A 23,344-nucleotide genomic window follows, 5' to 3' on the forward strand; every position below is an offset into this window, starting at 1 on the left:
TCCCGAGCCTCGGTTTCCGCAGGGACTCATAAGCGAGGCCCTTGTCCGACGCACTTCCGGAGCGACGGAACAGAGGAAGCCGCGCTGGCTCCGAGTAAAGAGTCGGGGAAATGGTGGTCACCAGGTCCGGGCTGTCCCGGACTGCACTCCAGGTCGCGTCAAAAAGCTCCCAGCAGAAGGTGAGCGATCCCAGGTTCCCCGAGTCTCCTCGCCGCTAGGCAGAGCAGCTCGGCCGGGTGGAGGAGAGCGAGGGGGCTCGGCGGGGCGGAGGAGGGTGAGGAGGACCCAGCCTTGCGCGCAGTGCTGCGCCTAGTCGGCCCGAACCTGGTTCGGCCTCGGGGTCTTTTAGGGCACTTACCAGAGTGTAGGTTGGTTGCCTTGTGCAGATGAGTCCTTTTAAGCTTTCTGTTGAGACAATACCAGGGAAGATTCCAGCCACCACTCCCGATTCTCATTTCGGGGATGAGAGGGAGCATTGTTTTCACGTGGGGAGGCTGGCGGTGGCCCAGCACCAACTCCTCTGGCGTATTAAGGGCGGCAGTGTGTCTCTCAGAGCTTCTGACTGTCTCCTGCTACCATGCTCTTTAGCTTGTGTGGTAAAGGATGTAGAGCAACCCTTTCCTGTATGTAAAAACCAGGCAAGCAGCGGATTCCCTTATACACTCATAAATGTACATATGCTCTATCTGTTTAGTTAGTACTTAACTCCCCCGCCCCCTGGGCTTCTATAAATGATTTGGATTTTTTTTCCTCTAAGTGGAGAAAATTCTCTTTTCAGTTCTGCTTTCTGAAAAAATTACTTCATCATGAGTTTGGCTTTGTTTGGTACCGTATTCAGTTTTGCTGTTTGAGATCTTAACCGCATTTGCTTTCTCTTGTCCCAGCCCTATCTAAATAATACTGTGTTTGTTTTTGGTTTGCAGAGTTCTGCCCCTCAAGGAATTGGGACACATCTAGAAAGCAAGAAAGAATCAGGATCCGATGACAGAAGTACTACTGAATCACAGACTGCTGAGAAACAAAGTTCAGTCCTCTCCAGGAAGAGGAAAAGTAGAAATACAGGCCCTCCGGCAGAGATAGCTGAACCGGCTACCGATGCAGAGGCCTCTGAGGCAGAGTCCCATGCTTCAGGGGTTTCTTCTGTGTTGGAGGTCCAGGAGCCCATTGTAAGAGTAACTAGGAAGAGGCAGGTTGTAATTGCACCCACCCCAAAGTCCAGTGTTAGGAAAAGGCAGAAAATCACCCCTCAACACGAATCTCTCGATGAAGGAGTTGTTTCTGACACAGAGTCTCATGCTTCGGGGGTTTCCATGATTGTCCCTTCCACAGAAAGAAGCAGCAGAAGAAAGAAGGGTAAATCTGAAACAGAGTCAAGCCAAGAATCACAGGCAGAAGCTATATCTGATGCTGAGTCCTCATGCTCAGGCATTTCCTCCTCTGGGGTTACAGCCAGGAGACCAGCCAGGGCTATGCAGAAGAAATTACAGGCCCAGGCTGAGAAGAAAGATACTAAGGTTATACCAGGAAATAAAAAGCAAACCATGGGTACATCTGTGAATTCAGAAGACTCGGATGTTAGACAGACCTCTCAGTTACCAGCAAGACCACTTTCTCAGGTAAATAGGCTGGATTTCTCTAATAATGACTTCGATGATTCCATCTACAGAAATTCAGAAAAAAAACTAACAACACAAAACCACCAACATTTGCATATACAAGAAGAAAAACAAGCCAGTGTTGCATCTCTTACAGAAATCAGGAAGGAGAACTGTAAGAGCCTGGATGAAGAGGACACCAAAATAATAAACAAAAAAAAAATGTATGGGAAAGATTCCCAGTTGAATCTTTCTGAAGTTCAAGACACCCACCTTCAGCAGTCTGTTTCTCAGAATCATTCAAACACCCCGAATAGTAAAGCCATATCACAGCCTTCAAGTCCACATGGTGCGACTATAATGAAATCATTAGAGCACAAGTTTGCAGTTGTGAAAATAGAAAGTTTGAATGAAGAGGGAGCAGACAGCCTAAAAACGAGCGACTTGACACAATTCAGTGATCACGGGGATAGTAATGAAGAGCCCACAAGTGTAGATGTCGGTGAAAACAACGGCCAAAGTGATGTGGGTCCTGAATGTGATACCAAACTGTCCAAGTCTGAACTCAGCGTGTCTCAGGATATAGATAGTTCTGTTTTACTGTTTCTTAGCAGTGATGAAAGCCAACAGTCTGAAAACAGCGAGAATGAAAAGGACACTGTGTGTCCTGTTGAAAACAGTGGCCAGAAGGAGTCGTCAAGTGGAGACTTGGAAGAGTCGGCATGTGGTAGTGCACTGTTTGTAATTGATAGAACTCCTGGATTGAGTGCTGATAAAAATTTTTATCTGGAAGACAAGGCCTCGAGCGAAGTTGCTATTGAGGAAGAAGAGGAGGAAGAAGAGGAAGATAATGAAGAAGAATCATCAGACAGTGATGAAAAGAAAGACGAGTCTAGTGATGAGGAAGACTTACTAAATCACACAAAGTCTAAGCTGTAAGTACTACCTTTAAATAGGAGAGGGCATGCTAAGGATTAAGTCTATGGCCTCAGCATGAGAAGCCTCTCCTTTGCCACTGAGCTGCACCTCAGCCCCAAAGTAATTTTTATTAGTATATATTATAGATGTTTCATCATGGTGCTCTCCTACGTGTGTGTATAGTGTATTCTGAGGTGCAGTTACCCTCCTCCTCCTCCACCTTTCATCCCCACCGATGACCCTTTCCCAGCTGGTTCTCTCTCTGCTTTCATGTCTTTGGGGGACAGGTGACCCACTGAGTTTAACTGCTTATAGGAGGATGGGTGAGGGGTTATTTAGAACGCTCACGGGAAGCTTACTAGTGCCACACCATTGAAGACAATGCCTCTTCCCCCCCAGTAATCATTAACTGCCTGTAGGTCCTCAGGGCGAGGTGGGGCCTCGTGAGCTCCTGGACCCTCCGTTATAAAGTGCCAACTGGTCCAGTCATGTGCATTCGATCAACAGCTTCTGTGAGTTCCCAGGTGCGACTCCCAGGTCCTACCCAGAACAGCATTCCACACTGCTGCTCTCTGCCCCTCTCCTGCAGTGGTTCCTGAGCTTTGGAAGGGGTGATACAGATGTCCCACTTAGAAACGAGCATCTTGAGACACTTACTCTCAGCATTTTTGACCAGCTCTGAGTCTTGGTAGTAACTGCTACCCACTGCAAGAAAAAAAAAGGCGTCTTACCATACCTGGGCATGAACCTAAATATTTAGAAGGTATTTTTAATGAATTCAGCGTGTCTAGCAAAATAAAGTAGTAGCTTCCCTACTAGGGCCTGTGACCAACCACAGACTTCTGATGAGGTTTACTGTACCAGGTATGTATTCCTGTAAGTGGGCCTCAAATCCAATTAGAAGTGGTTGGTTACCTCTCAAACAGTGCACCAGTAGGCAGACATAGCTCCTCTGGCAAGTCAGTTTAACATGTAGGGTCCACACTGAGTAAGTGTGGGAGGCCAGCTCCCATCTTTTAAAAGGAGTTCTATGAGGAGGAGAGAGGGATAGGAAACTTGGAGATAGAAAGATATCGAAGAGGAGAAAGACAACACAGGATAGCTTCGGGAGGACCTGGATCAAAACCCAATGGCTTTTTCTGTTTATTCAAAGGAGCTTTTTATAACAATGCCAAGGGGCGGGGCAAAAGACCTCCCCCTTGCTAGATCAAAGCACACTGCACAACCAACCCTTCCAAACACTTGGTAACCACACCCGTGGTCAAAGCATCCCTTATGCAGTCCCGCTGGGTAAAGCAAGCTCAGATTCTTGGACCCTGAGTAAGTTCTCACTAGGAAGCCTCTGTGGGCCTCTACAGGTGAGACCATTGATAACTTTTCTCCCCAGCCTGTGTAGTTACTTTCCAGCACTATAAAAGTTAGCCAACAGGAAAGATGCTTCCAGCTCGATTTCAGGTTCATTTCTATGTCCTGTAACCAAAGCCTGTGATATCTTCAGCAGTAGGGTCTTTTGGGTTTTTCGAATCAGGGTTTCTCTGTATAGTCCTGGCTGTCCTAGAACTCGCTCTGTAGACCAGGCTGGCCTTGAACTCACAGAGATCCACCTGCCTCTGCCTCCCAGGTACTGGGATAAAAGGTATGCACCACCACCACCACTCAGCCAGCAGTAGGGTCTTAACATCTAGACCTTGGTGGGCCACCAAGAGTCCTGGTAATAGCCTCTGGTTTTGAGGGGCCTCAGGTGTTCATCACCATTGACTGGCTAATGCTTTTGTTGTTGTTTGCTTGTTACTTGTTTGTTGTTTTTTGTTTTGTTTAAAAAAAAACCCACACTCCTTCCAACATTAATTCCAATGTATATTCAAAGATAAGAACCACTACCAAGGCACTGTAATAGACTCCACTTTCCAGTGGAGGCTCATTGTACTTTGAACTACACTACATGGTTTATGAGAATGATCAGAGAAGAAACTGACTTTCAGTCTGAGAGTATTTACCTATAAAAAGGACTCTTGGTTTTGTAAAGTAAACATTCTCACTATAAAAATATGATAGGAGCCGGGGCCAGATGTGGAAGAAACTGGGTTGGTGGTCTAGAGTATGCCGTCTTTTCTGCTTCTATAGTGTTGGTGCTCATGCCCCCTGAGATGTATTTAGAAACACTGCCATTAATTTACCCAGCAACAATTCTTTTTTCTTTCACACAGATCTCTCTGTAGCCTACATTAGACTGGAATACAAAATCCTGCCTCAGCCCTGAAGGCTGGGATTATAGTCCTGCACTATACTTGGTCTGCCTAGGAAAGAATTGTAGAGTTGATTGCCTGTTAAGTTCAGAGCTGCTCTTTCTCCCTGGTGTAGAGACACAGTGTGTCTTTCTGAACTGTGTCCTCCAGTGTGTGAAATTCAACTGAATGCCTTTTCTTCAAGTTCTTTATGAAATATGTGGGCATGTTATTTGCTTAGTCCTCCTAGAAAATCTTGGGAATCTTTTGGATGTCTTCACCAATAGTGTTGATTCGTTATTCATCCTAGACTTTATTCTAAGTGAATGTATGAGATACACATGTGTATTCAGTGTTTTAGGAACTGCACTGTACAGATAAGATGCTCTATTTCCATGTGTGATTTTAACATGTAACCTTGTTTCCATTTTTTCTTACTTGATCTTTAAGTGACCTTTTCTCTTTCAGTCTGAAGTTGACAAGCAGCAGCATAGACCCTGGACTAAGTATCAAGCAGTTGGGCGGTTTGTATATTAATTTCAATGTAGACAAACTGCAGCCTCACAAGAAAACCCTAACACAGATCAAGGAGAAAAAGAAAACCGAGGTAAGCTCATAAACTGTCCCATCCTCTTTAGTTCTTAGAAGATGACTACTTTCCCTATGGCAAAACTGTATTGGTCTGTTGTGCTCTTTTTCCATCTTGTTGGAATTGTTGGGGTTTTTTTATGAATGGAGTTTTATCTGTAAGAGATGATACTTGAAATAAATTAACTCAAGATCAGCGTTGTTATTACTATTATTATTATTATTATTATTTGCATCCACCACTTAAAGACCCAGGGGTCCTATTTTCTTGCTCTAATTTTTTAAGCATTCGTTTGTTGTGTGTGTGTGTGTGTGTGTGTGTGTGTGTGTGTGTGTGTGTGTGGGCATGTTTGTGCTGTGGTGTTTCTGAGAAGATTAGAGGACAACCTGCAGTAGCTGCATGTCCCCACCTTGTGGGTTCCAGGATCAAAAACAAGGCCAGTAGGTTTGGCAGCATGTATCTCTTTAAAGTGCAAAAAACATTCAGGAATAGATTAATGGATTTGCCTACACAAAATTTAAAAGCCTAAGTTTAAATGGGGAAGAAAGATGATAAAAAAAATTAATAATTTTGTATTTTCTAGCTTCTGCAGAAAGCTGTCATTACACCTGATTTTGAAAAAAATTATTCTGTCCCTCCATATAGTGAATCGAAGCATCAGGTTCAGAAACAGCGCAGGGTAAGTGGGGAGTTGCTGTTTAGATTGCTCACGTGTGCTTTGCCTTTGGACTTCAGAGGATGTGACAGTATGATTGTGCAGTTAACTCTGTGTATTCATCTCTTGTAGACAGGACCAGAGTTCTGAGACACTAAGGGCCGTTGAATATGGTTCCATCAGCATGTCTAGTGTGGCTTTTCACATCTTTGCGCATGAATAGTTTCTGGTTTTGTTTGTTTTGGTGCTTGGGAGTGAACCCTGGGGTCTTGTGCATGTTGTAAGCATGTACCCTGTCACTGAGTTATTGCTTCTGCCCCGTAAATACAGCTTTTGAAAATACACCTTAAACAGTGACAGCCAGCATACAGGTTCACCATCCATATCATTTGGATTTTAAATACATTCCTGAAGGCTAGTGCTCTATTGCACAGAGTTAATACAACCAACTTAAAACTCTGATCTACTTAGTCTGGCAGGTGAGGGAAGGGAAACAATTTAGCAGTGTAAGCAAACTTACTTTACTACTTGAACTTATAAGCAGTTATAAAAGGTGCTAATAATGCAGCACACTGGCACGTGGCAGGCACTAAACCATTTTGGATGAATGAAACAAAATGCTTGGTAGAGTTTTCAAATGAATAGTAATTTTGTTTTATTTTGGATATAATATAAAGCTCTGAATTTGTTGAGAGTTAGTTTCTCAGACCCTTAAAAAAATAATGCTTATATACCAGCTCCTAAAATAAAATGTTTTTATACATTATCTCTTGTATGAGCCCTTTTAGGAAAAAAAAAATGGAAGCTGTGTGTGTGTTCCTTTCCCTGAAATTATCACCAGGAAGCCATCATTTATGAAACTGATGATGCTATGCCAAAGAAATGTTTTGGGTGTTTTTGTTTTGGAGTTAATTCTTTTTATAAGGATCCTGGAAATAAATGCTTTCTGTAAAGCTGCTTTCTGTAAAGCTGGGGTTTTGCTTTTTTTTTTTTTTTTTTTTTTGAGACAGTGTCTCATATCCTGGGTTGGCTAAGCAGAGGATGACCTTGGACTTCTTATCCTCTGGCCACCAATTCCCAAATTCTGGGGTTACAGGTGTGCATTGCCATACTCAGTTTATGCAGTGTTGAAGAGTGAACCCCAGGGCTTCACGTATGCTGGGCAAGACCTCTATCAACCGAGTTACATCCCCAGATCTTGTAAATGCTCCCTTTTCCCAAGTCTGAATGGGTAGCCCAGGTTGGCGTCTTGAATTCGCAATCATCCATCCTCAATCTCTTGTAAGTATTGAGGTCACAGCTGTGTACTACCACAACCAAGTAATTGACAGTTTTCTCTTTTATAATTTTACAGGAGGCACCTTTATAGCACAGTGGGCAGTGTGTCTAACTTTGGGGGAAAATTAGTCTCTATACTCTCATAAAAAAGAGTTAGAATGTTTATTTTGGGGGCTTGAAAGAGGGCTTGGTGGTCAAGAACACTTGCAACTCTTACAGAGGACAAAAGTTTGGTCCCAGCATCCACATGAGGCACCTCCTAACTTCCTGTGACTCCAGCTCAGGAACTCCTCACCCTCCTCACCTCCACCAGCACTTGCATACACATGTATGTGCACATACATATAAGTAAAACAAATCTTTTTAAATGTTTATTTTTAAAACTTGTATTTCAGAAAGAGCGACAAAAAACAGCTGGTAATGGTTGGTTTGGCATGAAAGCTCCAGAACTGACAGACGAACTGAAAAATGACCTCAAAGCATTGAAGATGAGAGCAAGCATGGACCCAAAGAGGTTTTACAAGAAAAATGACAGAGATGGTTTCCCTAAGTACTTCCAGGTATACAGACAGAATGCTGGTTAGGGTATGTGGAGAACAGCATGGCAAAATAAGAAAGAGTTTACATGTGCATACCCAGCCTGTGGTCAGTGTCTGCTTAGGCTTAATAATGACTAGAATGCAACTCAGACAGCCATCATTTTATAATGTCCTCAGTACAGAGGGGCATGGTTAAAAATGGTAGCTGGGATCAAGGTTAGTTCTGTTAAACTCACTGAATTTTTGTATCTGAATGTGTGGCTAGTACTAACCGAAGAGCAAAAGTTGATGCAGGCTGTAGAGAGAAAGGAAATTATTTGTTCCGTTCCTTTTCTCTTTTCAAAGCATCTCTGGGCAGATAGACGGTGAAAGACATTCAAAAGTTGCTTTTCAGTGTCTCCCAGTGAGCGAGCAAGTTGATCCTGTTTCCACTCTCCTAACCCTTTTCTACTCACTTGGTTTCCAGCTCTCTCCCCGTCAGCCTCATTGTAGCTAATGTGGTATTCTGTAATTTACCTCCATATTTGTTTTCATGTTACACTTCTGAGAAGCTTGAGTAATTCTGGTGACCTTTGGGGTGGTCTGTATCACTTCCTTTGGACCTTCATGATCTAGCTTGCCACCCTTTTGTTACTGAGCCCTCTTAAACGTCACCACACTCAGTCAGCTACTCGGCCTTCTCAGAGCATGGGCCAGTCTTCTGCTCGGACTTCTCTCCCTTGTTTGCTTGGTGAGCCAAGCTAAGATGTCGTCTGTCATGCTTACCTCCTTTAATAAGCCTGGTCACTAGGTCTTCAGAGCCATGTACAGTGTTCTGTTCCGTGTGCATCATTTGCACTGTAGTGTTCAGTGTCTGCCTGGCTCTGCCTGAAGGTTGTGGCCCCTTCCTGGCGTGGACTGGATGTTCAGTCCTTGTTTTCCCATCACCTAAGCACAGTGTCTGGCACATAGTAATCATCCTGTAAACTCCAGCTGAATGAATCAATGTAGAACCTTTACTAAACTGCTTCTAGGCCGGCAGTATTTATGATAATCTAAAATCAGATAGACATGTAGAATTTAAATGTATGACATTGGATTAGAAAGCACAGTTTATAGTGTTTGGTGCTATTCATCATGAACTTACTGTTTAGCACTGAAGAATATAAAGTTTGGACCTACTGTACACTCTAATGGGGAAATGTCATCAGTAGCACCAGTGGACTGGCTAATAGGTGGTTTATTTTTGCCTTTTAAAAATGGCATAACTTTAATCCATGTGTAATGTAAGCTTGTGCTTTCTGTTCCTTTCTGCAAAAACCCTTTAGACCTGAAATGTGGAGCAACTTAACATCCACGTACTGCATCACTTATTTCAATCAATTTTTCTTAGGTTGGAACCATTGTTGATAATCCAGCTGACTTCTACCATTCAAGAATTCCCAAGAAACAAAGGAAAAAGACTATTGTGGAAGAGCTGCTGGCTGATTCTGAGTTCAGGAGGTAATTTACATTTTATTTATTTATTGGTTTTTTGAGACAGGGTTTCTCTGTGTAGCTTTGCGCCTCTCCTGGAACTCACTCTGTAGCCCAGGCTGGCCTCGAACTCACAGAGATCCGCCTGCCTCCGCCTCCCGAGTGCTGGGATTAAAGGCGAGCGCCACCATATAATGTGTATGCTTTCCTTTAAATACACAAAGTTTATAGGTTTTCAGATTACATTTTGGTGACTGTGTTTTCATGAGAATAACAAAACAAATAATTTAGTATTTGGCATAAAGTCAGATCCTCATCTATTTCTGCCAAGCCCTACGTCATGTAGCCTTTAAACTGCACACGGACCCTCAGAATGAGGGTGAGAAGGTCTGATGTCTCAGTGTTCCTTTGGAAATACGTTTTACCTAACATCTCTTATCTGGAGAGCAGACCTGAAAATCATTGCTCTTTGTTTTCTAAGGGTTTTGGTTTGGTTTGGTTTTTTAAGACAGGATCTCTCACTATGTAGCTCTGGCTGTTGTGGATCAGAGATTGCCTGCCTTTGCCTCCCAAGTGTGCCCCTACACCTGGCTCTGAGCTTCTAAGAAATGTCAACAATACTGTTTTTATTATGTAGAAACTGTTTTACTTTGTACTTTCTGAATTTTTATTCCACATTTATACCCAGATCTAACATCACCTGGTAATTGGATACTGGTCTTTTAAATATAAACTCTGGCTGAGGAGTTCAGTGCACATCTGTAAATCCAATGCATAGGAAGCTGAAAAAGGCAGGTTGTGAGTTCGAGGTCAGCCTAGGATACATAGGAAGTTCATGGCCAGCCATTGCAAGACACCATCTCAAAACCTAAATAAAACAAATTACAAACTCTGAGGACAGAGACTATTGATTGCTTCCTTGTCCACTGCTGTCCTCAGCCTCCGGACATTTGGTAGCAATGTGATATACAAGACAGCTCAGCACAGAGCATTTTGAGATTTAGCTCCTCCTTAAAACTGTATTAACTGCTGATACCTGTAGATGTAATTCGGTGTAGATGTAGCCAACGGTTTTATCAGACAAGAAACACAGAGCCGATTCAGAGAAGAAAGCCAAGAGGTCAGAGCTAAGAGCCTCACCCTTCCTGATTCAGGGATCCTCCTCAGCCAAGAGAGCTCTCCGAAAGAGGAGCCCTCCTTCCTGTGTGTCTGTCTCTATTCTCCTTGTTCTGGCTTCTGATTGGTTGTAAACCCAATCATGTGACTGCCTCGTCACTGCCTGTATATACCGCCCTCCAGGTCCTTAAAGGTGTACGCCACCACTGCCACGCACTTGCTATGGCTCTAATAGCTCTGACCCCAGGCAACTTTATTTATTAACATACCACCACAGATACCTGATATACCTGATACATCGTGCTTTAGATTGGAGCTTAAAGGTTTGTTTTTCTCTTTAGATTTAACCGAAGGAAGTATTCGGAAATCATGGCTGAGAAAGCAGCAAATGCAGCAGGAAAGAAGTTCCGGAAAAAGAAGAAATTTCGCAATTAAAATCCACAAAGCGCCGGGCGGTGGTGGCGCACACCTTTAATCCCAGCACTCGGGAGGCAGAGCCAGGCGGATCTCTGTGAGTTCAAGGCCAGCCTGGTCTCCAAAGCAAGTTCCAGGAAAGGCGCAAAGCTACACAGAGAAACCCTGTCTCGAAAAACCAAAAAAAAAAACAAAAATCCACAAAGCAAACCCAGCATTTTATAGATCTCCTTTATTTGCTGGTCATCACATAATTTATATAAATAATATATATATTTAGTGATTTGTTTGTTAATAAAGCTGACAAAATCAATCATGTGTCCCTTGTAATAAAATTAGGTTGTGGGTATAGATGGTACGTCTGGTTTTAGACCATTAAAGGGGAAAATGAGTATCAACTATTTTAGTAAGTTTGTCCAGTTTTCGGTATTATTGGATTATTTAAAGAAAATGTAATTAGAACATAAATAGGCAGTATGTTCAAAGAACTTTTTGAAGTGATCAAAAATGTCTAAATATAAAAACTGTGTTGTGTGTGGAGGATGTAGACATGGCTTACGTTTACCTGTTTCTTCCAGCGTACACGCTACAGTGTGTGGGGAGGTAAGGGAAAAGTGTTCCGGAGCCAACATGAACTACTTGTAGAAACAACTCAATGAGGCTCAAATATGTCTGACATGATGCAGAAGTCTCTGGGAAATTTGGGATAAAAGTGCAAGATGCAAGTGGGCTGGAGTTTTTCTCTTAGCAACTGGAACTGGAGGAATGATTACTTCTACTCAGGTTAGTTCTAAGCAAAACAGGATTAAACAGGATTTTCACTTGGCCTGTAGGTCAAATGACCCAGTTGCCTCCTCCAATGACTCAGGCAGGCACCCAAGCTAACCAAGAAGTGTTGATCACACCTATGAAGGCTTGTTGGATGTAGCTCCTTTACATTATTGGACCCCTATTTCAGTAACTAAAGTCTTATATTTGACCTTGGGGTTACAAGCAAACTATCATCTATGCTTCCTTTTATTAAAAACAAAACAACAACAAAAAAATTTCAATAATATATGTTGCCTCTGTGTGACAGAAGGATTCCAGGTGGGAGAAGTAAGAAGGGTTAAGAGTTTCTTTACACATCTTCCAGGAGACTCTTTAGTAACACTTCTTGACCAAGGCTCAAGGGGCAACCTACTGCTGTATTTTCTGTCCCGTGAATGCTAGAATGGGCTGAATAATTCTTTGCCTCAAAATAGACAAGTATTTTTTTAGTATTTACTCATAGTTACATTTCCATTGATAGGTGCTCTTTGCTTTGTCTCCATTGGCTTACTTTAACTTTTTTAGAGGCAGAGCCAGGTGGATCTCTGTGAGTCCAAGGCCAGCCTGGGCTACAGAGTGAGTTCCAGGAAAGGCGCAAAGCTACACAGAGAAACCCTGTCTCAAAAAAAACAAAAAACAAACAAACAAAAAAAAACAAGACAAAACATTTTTTATAAGCAATTTGTAGTTTGTCTTAAATACACCTCAAAGGCCTATGGTACTCTGGGAAGTGGGGAGACCTGTAGGAGGTGGGGCCTAGTGAAGTTACATGTGGGGACAAGTCCTTGTAAGGGGATGGGACCCCGGTTTACCTTCTATTCGCAGCCATAAGGTGGCCAGCTTTACTTCTACACATTTCCTTCCTGCTGTGGACTGCCTTGCCATGGGCCCAAAGTGACCACAGATGACAACCTATGAAACGAAGCCAAGATAGTCCCTCCAAGTTGATTATCAGGAATCTTGTTACTGCAATGGAAAGTTCCTTTATTTTCCACTTCATTTATGTAAAGTAGGGAATGTTTAACAAAATAATCACTTCCATCAAGTAAACTGAAATTACCTAAAAATAATCTGAAGTCACCTATTAACATTCATTCTTGAGTATGAGCAATTTTTTTATTTTTTTTTTATTTTTTATTTTTCAGAGGTCAATTTAAAGATTTATTTATTATGTATACAGCATGTGTGCCTGCATGCCAGAAGAGGGCACCAGATCTCGTTACAGATGGTTGTGAGCCACCACGTGGTTGCTGGGAATTGAACTCAGGACCTCTGGAAGAGCAGTCAGTGCTCTTAACCTCTGAGCCATCTCTCCAGCCCCGCAAGTTTTATTTTAAATCTTTCAAAGTAGAGTAATGGTACAAGCCTGAAATCCCAGCACCTTGGAAGTGGAGGCAGGGGGATCAGGCATTGAAAATCACTTCAACTACGTAATGAATTTGTTTTATATGCAATGCTGTCTCCCCCCCCCCCAAAAAAAAACCCCAATTATCTTCCAAACTATAAAGAATAATATCTAAAAAGTATTGTAATTACAAGAAGGTATTGTGGAGTGTCTACCAAAGAAGACCTATCAGACATGGTTTCAAGCCATAGAAAGTCTTTATTACCAGGGTGGTAACTACACTGGGTGTTTGGGACCCCAGTGCAGTCCTGAGCCTTTCTCAGAGTAGGCTTTTAAGCATAAAAACCACATCCTGGATTGACACACCTCAGTTGGTCAGATTCGGAACTACAGAAGCCAAAAAGCAAGGTTGGTACATTAAGAGACTTTCCCAGATCGATGGACTTTGATGGATCAGGTCTTGGTTCTCATTTTGGCAGGTGCTGCTGCCTACGTACATGCTGGATTTTAAGGGCTGATAGTACTTCCATCATGGTGTCAGATGTGTTACGTCTGGGGTCCTGTTACAAAGTTAGGAACTTGTTTATTACATTTTTATTTGTGGATGTGCATGGGGCACGTGCATGCACTTGTATGGTGGTCAGAGGACAACTGTAAGAGTCCCCTTTCACCAGGTGAGTCCCGGCGATCAAATTCAGGCCTTCAGCCTTGGCCGCAGGCTTTACCTACTGACCCATCTCATCTGCCTGGAACTTCTCTTTTGGTCTCTGTCATCCTGACTACAAATACTTTTGTACTTCAACTTAAGATAGGGTTCACAGAGTTTCAGTTGAAAGAAGTGTAAATTGAAGATGCATTTCATCTAATGTACCAAATATAGTACGCCTCACCTAGTTTCCCTGAAATGGTCAGAACATGTATGTTAGTGTGCAGTTGCACAATCTAACACCTTGATGATCTCCTCGGCCCAGCAGGACGAGAACCATCACCAGCCCAGGAAAAGTAGTTTCTGCTCAATGCTTTCTCCTCGCTGTAGTCAGTTCTGAGTCAGACTCCTCAGGGCCCATCGGCGCTTGAATAATGGATGAAACTGTCTTGGTTTAGTGAGCATGAAAAATTTAATTCACTCAACAATTATTAGGCTTAATGACTAACAAAGCGAGACTACTACAACTGGGCACGAAGAAGTAGATCAATTAAGGTCATCCAAAGCCTGCATCTGTCTCCTTAATATTAGCTTTTCCTTCGCTTCACACCTTCAGCTTTCCCTTGCCAAGCTCTTCCATTCTGTAAACAGTCATAGGGAGCCTGTTCTGTGCTTAGCGTAGCATGTCTAAGCACCAACCGTCAACACATGCATCTGAACTCGCTCTCCTACACTCATTCCTGCATTTTATTGTTTGTGTCAATTATGTCAGCACTCATCCACTGGCCGAAGTGGAAACAGCAGATCTCTGGCACTCTAGCTAGCTGCTTCTGCTCTCTCCTCCATCCCTCAGTTCAAGGCTCAGCTGTCCTGGGAAACAGCTCTAGTTTATATCCTCAGCCTTCTCTTCAACCACTTCCCGCATTCCAACTCTCAACATTTTCTTACTTTCATGTCTTCAACAGCCTCAGTCCATGGTCTACACTGCAGCAGAGGAATGATACAAAACACATCACACTGCTTCCCAGCTAACAACTATTCAGCGTTTCCCCATGGCCTTTAAGTTCACACTCAACAATGATGTATGAAACATTTGGAATATGGTCCTGGGGGGACTCTCAAAGTATGGGCCTTTGTTTATTTGTTTGTTTTGGACAGGGTCTCACTATGAAGCCATTACTGTTCTGGAACTCACTAGACAGATTAGACTGGCCTCAAGCTCTGAGAACCACCAGCCTGTAGTGAGTCTTTTTCTGTTCCGCTAGCCAGCTCCCAAATCATGATATGGACTTATTATGAAAGCTTGGCCAATAGCTTAGGCTTGTTTTTAGCTAGTCTTATAACTTAAATTAACCCATTTCTATTCATCTATGTGCTGCTCCAGACTTGTTTACCTCATCTACACACTGTCCATCCTGCTTTCCTGCTTCTAACATGTCTCCTCCTGCCTTCTTCCCAGCATCCTCTGCGCCTGGAAATCCTGCCGAGCTATTGGCCATTCAGCTTTGTAATAAACCAATCCAAGTGGCACATCTTCACAGTGTACAAAAAGATTCCACACCACCAGACTGCCTTCCTAGAGCTGGGGTCAAAGCACTCCACCACAGCCAGCTGCTTCTCCAGTTCTTAATAATAGGAGCTCCTACAGGTGCTCATCAGGTGGGCTCCTAGAGATTAGTAATTTAACAGGTGGGCTTCCGAAGGGCCCACTTATCACTGAGGTCTGCACATAGAGGCCAACAAATGAAGACTGGGAATGAAGCTCAGCTGGTACAGGGCTTGCTTAGCATGCACATAGACCTGGATTTGAACCCTAACATCGCATGAACTAGTGGCTGTAATTCTAGCAATTAAGGTTGTCCTCGGCTACATGAGATGTCTAAATAAATGTGGAGCTTTAGGGAAGAGATTAACCATAAGGGCTTTGATCCATCTATGAATTAATCCTTTGATGGGCTATTAGGAGATGTTGGAAACTTAGGACCATGTTGAGAGCAGGTCCTTGGGAACATGCTTTTAGGAAGTATATTAACCTTGCTTCTGTTACCCACCCCCGCCTTCCATCTGCTGATGTGACCATCTTTGTTTCACACGTGCTCCCGTCATGATGTTCTGTCTCAAAGAGACACTGAAGCCTCCAAGCCAAGTAACCATGGACTAAAATTTGAGATTGGATAGCAGGATTTATGGCTTGGGAACAACATAATGAGACCAAGTCATAATATTTGCTTTTGCATTTCTGGGAAGTGTACGTGCTCTGAGCTATATCCTTAGCCCTCTTTAGACTTTTTGAGACAGGGTCTTTCCACAGGCAGATCTTGATCCTTGTGATGCTCTTGCCTCGGCCTTTGTAGTAGTTCAGATTCTAAATGTGTACTTCCAAGCCAGGCTCCAAGCATGTGGTGTGAACACAGACAGGCACGGCAAGGCTCCATTTATTGGCTCTTCCAGGTAAGAATAAAGGGAGGCTAACACGGACTGAAGAGGTGACTGGGCTGCTCACTTAACAAGATGATACAGCGGGCTTTTGATTCTTCTGGGATGGACTATGGTTTGGTCACTGTCCATTAGTTCCAACATGGTTTCAAAACACATGCTTCTTGTGTACGTACACACACACACACACACACTCCTTTTATTTGGTGGGCTAATGAGCAGTCAGCTTTGCTCAGAAAATGCTGAGTTTCTCATAAAACATTCTGGGCTCATGGTTTATAGAGACTGTAGGTACATAAACTGCCTAGAAAGCACAAGGGTGGGGTGAAGGCAACAGGTCAAGTGATACTAGTCTTGGATAAAACATTTTTTTCAAATGATGAACATTTATCTATATATAGAGCTGACCCAGGAATTAAGACAGCAAAATGGGCACTGTAGGAAGACAGATGCCAAGCTTTTTACCATGTTTATCCATCAGGTATTTGTAGCCTCCAGTGAAGAATCTGTCTTAGCAAAAGTTCAAGTTTCTGCAAAGTAACCCAGGCAATTGTTACCATAACCCACATGTCAGAGGTGTTACTTCTCATAAGCTGGCAGGTAGTTAATATATACTGCTCAGCTGTGTGATTCCCAAAGTATGTCAACTAGGAGTGAATGCAGTGACTGACAGCCGAAGTGATCTGGAGGCTTACTGAAGAAGTCTCGGGGATAAAGATTTTCCCTTAGTAACAGCTTTTCCTCAGGTGTAACCTCCTCAATCCCCACTAGTTCTCAACTGGTGAGGTCATAAGGAACTCTGTAAACATTCTGGCCTTGTAGCTTAACCAGTGTTTTATGAAGAATCTGTCGGGAGCATACCTGTAAGGAACACAAAGTTAAGGGACCAGAATTTGCCTTTTGTTTCCTTGGAGAAGTTGGTAGTTCCCTTTCAAAATCCTTGACTCAAAATAAATGTATCTTATTTTGTCACAGAAACAAAAAGATTTCTAACGTCCCAACTACAGACTACTCATTACAGTCTCCCCAGTAATGTATGAGTATGCCAGTTTCCTCAGTTTCCCCACAGGTCACATGCTATCAAACACGTGGAAACTGTTTATAATTTATAAATCACAGCATTGTAGCCTTGGCCATGCTACTTTATTATTATATTAATGAATAATTCATGATTATGAAGGGGAAATCTTAAAAAATAACAAACACCTGACCTTACCAGACTGTAAAGTAGCACATAAAAATTTCAGACCAATGCAGCAAACTAGAAAATCCAGAAACCAAAGTGTATATATGCTGTTGGTGGTTTTTTACTCTTTTGGGGGGGCTCACCACCCAGCTCCCAAATAAATCACACATGGAGGCTTATTATTACTTAGGAATGCTCGGCCTTAGCTTGGCTTAGTTTCTAGCCAGCTTTCCTTAACTTAAAATTATCCCGACTTCCTTTTACCTCTGGGCTTTTCCTTTTCTCTAACTGTAAACCTCGGCTTGCTGTGTAGCTGGGTGGCTGGCCCCTGGAGTCGTTGTTGTCCTCTGGCTGCTAGATCTTAGCTCTCCAACCCCTCTTCCCAGATTTCTCCTCCTGTATATCCTCTCAGCCTGCCAGCCCCGCCTATCCTTTCTCCTGCCTTGCTAGTGCTTTATTGGGCAGTTCTTTATTAGACCATCAAGTGTTTTACACAGTAACACAGCTTCACAGAGTTCAACATAAAAGTAACACACCTTAAAATACTAGTTACTACATATACAGGAATTTAGACCATCATGAAGGTGGGCATTTCAAATTTTTATGGAAGAGACAGTGGGCTCATCACCAGCAAGTCTGGGGCAGAACTTCCATTACAAAAGATATTCCAGATGGACCAAAGGTACAGAAAGGGCTAACTTCTGCATTAAAAACAAAACAAGACAAAAAAACAAACCGGAAAACATTTTCTAGTAACTATTATTATTATTATTTTTATTATCATTTGTCATGTTTTTTCGAGACAGGGTTTCTCTGTGTAGCTTTGCGCCTTTCCTGGAACTCACTTGGTAGCCCAGGCTGGCCTCGAACTCACAGAGATCCGCCTGGCTCTGCCTCCCGAGTGCTGGGATTAAAGGCGTGCGCCACCACCGCCCCGCTCAAGTGGCCATTATTATTACTACTGGCTCTGGAGAGACTTTCAAGTCTCAGATACAGGAATAACAAGGATGTGTACTCTTTCCTGGACCTTTCCCGACGATTCTGAATTTTTCATGTTTTGCATGAACTAGGAGTTTTGTCGGGAATATTTTTTTTTAAAACTCCCTTCCTTCCGACGCTTACTTGTCTTTGGCGAAGGGGAACGCTAACCTTGTGCAAAGTTAGGACGTGTCACAAGGGGACTGGACTAAGTAACTCCTGTTTCCAGCTGGCAGGCAGTGTGTGCCCACTCCAACTCGGCACTAAAATCGTGGAAGAAGCAAGCAGTCAGGCCCAGAAACGCAGGTTTCTGGGCCTCTTCCCAGATCCACCGAAATGGCATCCTGAAGTGACGACTGAGGTCTGTATTTTTTTTTTTTTTTTTTACAAGATCCACTCGAGATACGGGGGAGGGGGAGGGGCAGGGGTGTGTACTTAGAATGCCCTTGGGCTAGCCTGAGCAGCGCGCTCCCTCTGCCCTGCTGGCGGCCACTGTCAGGCTCCAGACGTGGGACGTCACGCGGGACCCAGGCCCGCCCCACGCTCTCACAGGCCCACACCGAGAGGCCCGCTTCTTTATAGCCCGCTTTACCTAACTCTTCTCCGGACTGGGATCGGCCCGGAGGCTGCGGAAGCTGCAGCTGAGAGTGGTGACAGCAGCACGCAGCGGGGAGAGGTCCGGTGGCTGGGCCGCGCGTGGAAGCTGTTTAGGCCACAGACAAAAGGAATAATAATAAAAAAAAAAAAAAAAAAAAAAGGTAGAAGTCAAAAACAAACCTCCCAAGGTTTTAAAAACACTCCGACTCCGCCGGGACTCGAACCCGGAACCTTTGAATGCCTTCAACCTCTAGAAGTCCAATGCGCTATCCATTGCGCCACGGAGCCACCTGTTGGAGTTTCCGCGCATCTGCCGTATTAAGCCAGAGGCAACGGCCCCGCGCCCGGCCCAGCGCCGTCTCGGTCGTCGCCGGAGCCCCGCCGCCGAGCCTGAGACCCCCCTCCAGCCGTAACGGCGAAGCCGGGCCAGGCCGGCGGGCGCCCACCCTCCCGGGAGCCGCCGCTGCCGAAGGGCGACTGCGGGCCGCGCGGGTCGGGAGAGCGCAGCGGGAACCCGCCGCTGCACGCCGGTCGCGCCCGTCCCTCCCCGGCCCCCGCCGGCCCCGCGCCCCCGCCTACCAGCTGTGTCCGGCGGCCGCTCCCGCCCCGCCCGGGCCGCCGAGGCTGCAGGCCCGGACCGGCCGTTGCGCCGTTGCTCCGGGCCGGTGACGCCGGGCACTTCCGTCGCCCCTGCGAGCGGCGAGGGCGAGCGGCCGCACCCGGGGCTGCCGGGCGAAGGCAGCGATCCCTCGCGGGGGTGGGAGAGGGAGGCACCCCCGGGCTCTTCCCCGACGCCGGGACCCGCGGCTGCGTCTGTGTGCGTGCTTGTGCGTGTTTATCTGCGCGGGGCCTCGGGGCCACGGGCTTTTGGGTTGCATTTCGCTCCCCACAGACCCAGAGCCGAATGTCTGAGGTATCCGGGCTCTGGTGGCCTGAAGGGGGCGACGCGCCCCGCACCGACACAGCCTCCGGGGAGCTGGTCCGCTCGCTACGCCTCCGAGGGGGGGGTGGGAAGCCGCCGCGCAGCCGCCGATGCCCGCGCGCCCCCCCCCCCACGCGCGTCCGAGTGGGCGGCCCCCGGAGGCCGACGGCGCGCGTGGGGGAGCGCGCGGGTGCGGGCGCCGCGGCTGCAGGGCGCGCGGCCGAGCGCGGTGGCGGAGACTTTTCCCCGCCGGCCCCTTGGCTCCGAGGGACGGGGTCACCGTGAATCCGAGCTGCGGCGTGGGGAGTGTGGGTCTTCTTCGGGGGTCCCCCCCCGTCCCCGCCCCGCATCCGCCCACCCCCCGATCTCCATCGGAGCGACCCCGAAGCCACGCGGGGAGATCTAAATAAAACCCCGGTTGCTATGCAACGGCCGCAGCCAGACAAAAGCCCCGGCTCGGGCTCCAATCAGCGTGCGGCTCTCCGGACCCCGCCTGCATAGGAATCGCGTGGCGCGACCTGACGCTGACACTTTGTACACCGGAGCGGCCCCCGTCGGTGTCCACCGGGTGGTCCCTGCCAGGCAGAACCGGGCATCCGAGGATAGGTGCTTGCCTAGCGCGGTGCACTGAAAGGAGAGCGGGAATTCTCCGGAAGAGCCCAGGGGAGGGGGGCATTTTTATGTTAAAGGACAAGTATCAGCATCCCCTTTGTAGAAAGGAAAACCGCCCCTGCAATAAGTTAAATCTCACACACATACACAGGGGCCCCATCTAGTGAGGCGAACTGCGAAGAGTCAGATTTTATTCTACTTTGCAGGCCAAATATATTATCTTTCACGGTTTTGTCGATATTGACGGAACACCAGAGTACTGTCGACAAGGAAAGCAGTAGCCAGAGGGTCAGCATGTTTATGCTGGTCCTCTGAACGCGGATTCCCTCAGGAACAAAGCATATGGGCCCCAGATGCATGCTTGAACACAAAATGGTTTTCATTATAGGAGAGGAATGCTGAGCTCGGAAACTACTATGTTTTATAGTGAGCAGTAAGCAAAGCCTACTCTTTGTTCTACAGGGAGACATTACCTCATCTCTCAAAATTGCTCCTTGCAAACACAACTCTGAAAAAAAAAAAAAAGGCCCAAAGAAAGAATGATCAATCTTGCATTCTTGGCACACCCAACAAGAACGTGCAATAATAACACTAATGGTGAATAGCTCTACAAATAGTGACAGAGTCCTGTCCAATGCTAGGCCTACTTCATTCCATACAAACAATTTCTTTAACAACAAGGATTTTAAACGTTGTTTGCCTCTTAAAATGGGCACTACCCCTTAAAACAGAACGATAAACTAAAACCAGCATTTCTAAATAGTATCTTTATGAAGGCTGCAATGTGTCATGCACTGGTGACATTTTGAAGTCCTCCACTGGTTCTTAAAAGTTGTTCACAACTCAAGCAGAGAAAGAGACGCTCAATGCTCCGTGGGAAAACCATACAGAAGAATTTTGCCTGGGGGCATTGGCGCAAAATCCCAAATTTTGAGGAGTCATTGGCATGATTAACAATTATGACTCATTACTCTTAAAGTTCCGAGAAATAGGAACAGAGAAAAACATATGCTAAGGAAAGATGTGCAAGTAATTGTTTCAACTTAACAAAGCAAAGAATTGTAGATGTTTGATTCCTTCTGCTGGTTGAGACTTTAAGATTCTTGTCTATGAAAAACATTACCGAGACAACTTTAGCAGGAACTGTGGGGAACCAGGCTTGTGTGCAGCGCTGCTGACGATTAAGGTTGTACATGTCACAGCAGAACGTGTGTCAGGCATGCGGGACTTCTCCGACAAGCAGTGTATAGAGTCTGGCTTCAGGGGCAGGTGTGCTATCCTCGAACAAGAATGGGATGTGTATTTGGTTGCTGCAGAAGGAGAAAGATCAATGGGGGTTTTGTTTTAAACTAAGAGCTGACCGGGGCTATATAATAAGTCGCGATTACACACTTGAACCAAGAATTCCCACAAGGACAAGAAGCGGCCTCCTCCTGCCAGCAGAGGGCGCCAACGCACGGGTTATCATCACCTTCACAGAGCCGACCTCTGCCCTTCCCCAGAGCTTCCCAGACAAGAAGGCTCCAGCTCAACAGGACCTTGCTTGGGTGTTCAAACACAGTTCCTGTCTTTCGGGGTCTGCAGTAACGCTTTCCATGTTTGCCCAGCAGGATTAGTTTCAAGTTGCTATGTTGTTCTAGGTGGCAAGTTGCAATTGGGTATCCATGCCAGTAAATGTCTTTTAGTCTGAACTCCCAAATAATAAGCACAAACTACTATAATGATTATAAAATATACCCCAAGAATTTGCAAAGAATAGACTTTTAGAAAATAGTCAATGTCTCAAAAACAAAACAAAACAAAACAAATGGAGCTGGAGAGATGGCTCAGCAGCTAAGAGCACTGGCTGCTCTATTGGAGGAACCAGGTTCAATTCCCAGCACCCACATGGCAGCTCATAACTGACTATAGCTCCAGTTCCAGGGGATCCAGCACCCTCACACAGGCATACTTGTAGGCAAAACAACAATGCACATGAAATTTTTAAAAAGTAAAAAATGAACAAATGAACAAAAAATAGAAAACGGAAACAAAATATCTGGTAGTGGTTTGGGATTACAGGCTATGAGTTGGATTGATGTTCAAATCTTGGCTCTGCCTCTTCGTTTCAAGACTTGATTCCTAACTTCTCTGAGCCATCTTTTCCTGATCTGAGAAACCATTAAGGTGTTTCCAGGTGTAATGCTTGCAAGAACTTACCTCAGTCCTGGCACAAGGTAAACGTGAGAACTAGCTTTTGATTGTTATTAGCAAACGTCTCTCAAGAAAGAAGTAAACAACTCTCAGATCCTGAATGAACAGTTAAATTTGTTACAACCCCAGTAACATTTCCCATCTCTCCGCCCTGCCCAACACAGCATGTACTGCGTTTGTTCCTACTTATCTCCTGCCTCAAGACATCTAAACTGAACTTCAAGGTTTTCCCACAGTTTTTCTGCAAGAAGTTTGAACAGCTAATTGTTTTCATTTGTTCAACTACATGGTTTCCACAAACAAGGGTGTAGACCACCCCTAAGGATTTTTTAAGACAAGTGTCTTGCCAGATAAAATCTGGAGCAACATTTAAGGGATGGAACTTTTTATCCTAAAATATTTAAGTGCTAAGTTTCAGTCAGGCAAATAACCAAACTCTACTAGACATAAGATGGGAATAAAGGAAAGAGAATAAACGTTTCAAAGGTGAAGAAATATAGACACTGGGCCAGAGAGAAGGCTCATCTTGTAATGGTACCTGTTGTCAAGCCTGAAGACCCAAGTTCAGTCCCGAAGACCTGCATGCTGGAAGGAGAAAACCGACTTCTGAAAGTTGTCCTCTGACCCCTGACACCCACCCACCCCCACAAACACACACTAAAACAAATAAGATTTTAAAGAAATTTAGACATCAAGGTTAAAAAAAAAACAAGAGCAGAAAAAATGGAGGTGAATGGATCCTTGTGGAAGGTATCAGGTAGAAATAGGGAGGTTAGGGGGAGGAAGAGAATGTCGGCCGAGTGCAGACCAGGCTCGGCAGAGGCCTTGGAGCAGT

The 23,344-nt window shown here is 45.0% G+C and overlaps 2 protein-coding genes and 1 non-coding gene across 3 annotated transcripts; 1 reads left to right on the top strand and 2 right to left on the bottom strand.

Annotated features, from left to right (window-relative positions):
* Dnttip2 (deoxynucleotidyltransferase terminal interacting protein 2) lies at positions 1-11,097 on the top strand. The gene is made up of 7 exons (XM_052730600.1): positions 1-179; positions 924-2,530; positions 5,207-5,345; positions 5,911-6,006; positions 7,656-7,820; positions 9,172-9,281; positions 10,712-11,097. The coding sequence occupies exons 1-7, from the start codon at positions 111-113 to the stop codon at positions 10,803-10,805; spliced, it is 2,280 nt and encodes a 759-aa protein (XP_052586560.1). The 5' UTR covers positions 1-110; the 3' UTR covers positions 10,806-11,097.
* Positions 11,098-16,227: 5,130 nt separating this feature from the next.
* On the bottom strand, positions 16,228-21,511 carry LOC128106681 (translation initiation factor IF-2-like). Its single transcript, XM_052732226.1, has 4 exons — positions 21,440-21,511; positions 20,149-20,331; positions 19,362-19,996; positions 16,228-18,888 (listed from the first exon to the last, which is right to left on the bottom strand). Exons 1-4 carry the CDS (start codon positions 21,509-21,511, stop codon positions 18,774-18,776), a joined length of 1,005 nt encoding a protein of 334 aa, XP_052588186.1. The 3' UTR covers positions 16,228-18,773.
* On the bottom strand, positions 18,986-19,070 carry Trnar-ucu (transfer RNA arginine (anticodon UCU)). Its single transcript is given in 2 exon segments — positions 18,986-19,021; positions 19,034-19,070. It is a non-coding gene; the product is annotated as a tRNA-Arg (tRNA).
* Positions 21,512-23,344: the final 1,833 nt, after the last annotated feature.

This window comes from Peromyscus californicus, unplaced genomic scaffold (genome assembly GCF_007827085.1).
Source record: "Peromyscus californicus insignis strain IS unplaced genomic scaffold, ASM782708v3 Scaffold_9__1_contigs__length_137607984, whole genome shotgun sequence".
Lineage (NCBI taxonomy): Eukaryota > Metazoa > Chordata > Mammalia > Rodentia > Cricetidae > Peromyscus > Peromyscus californicus.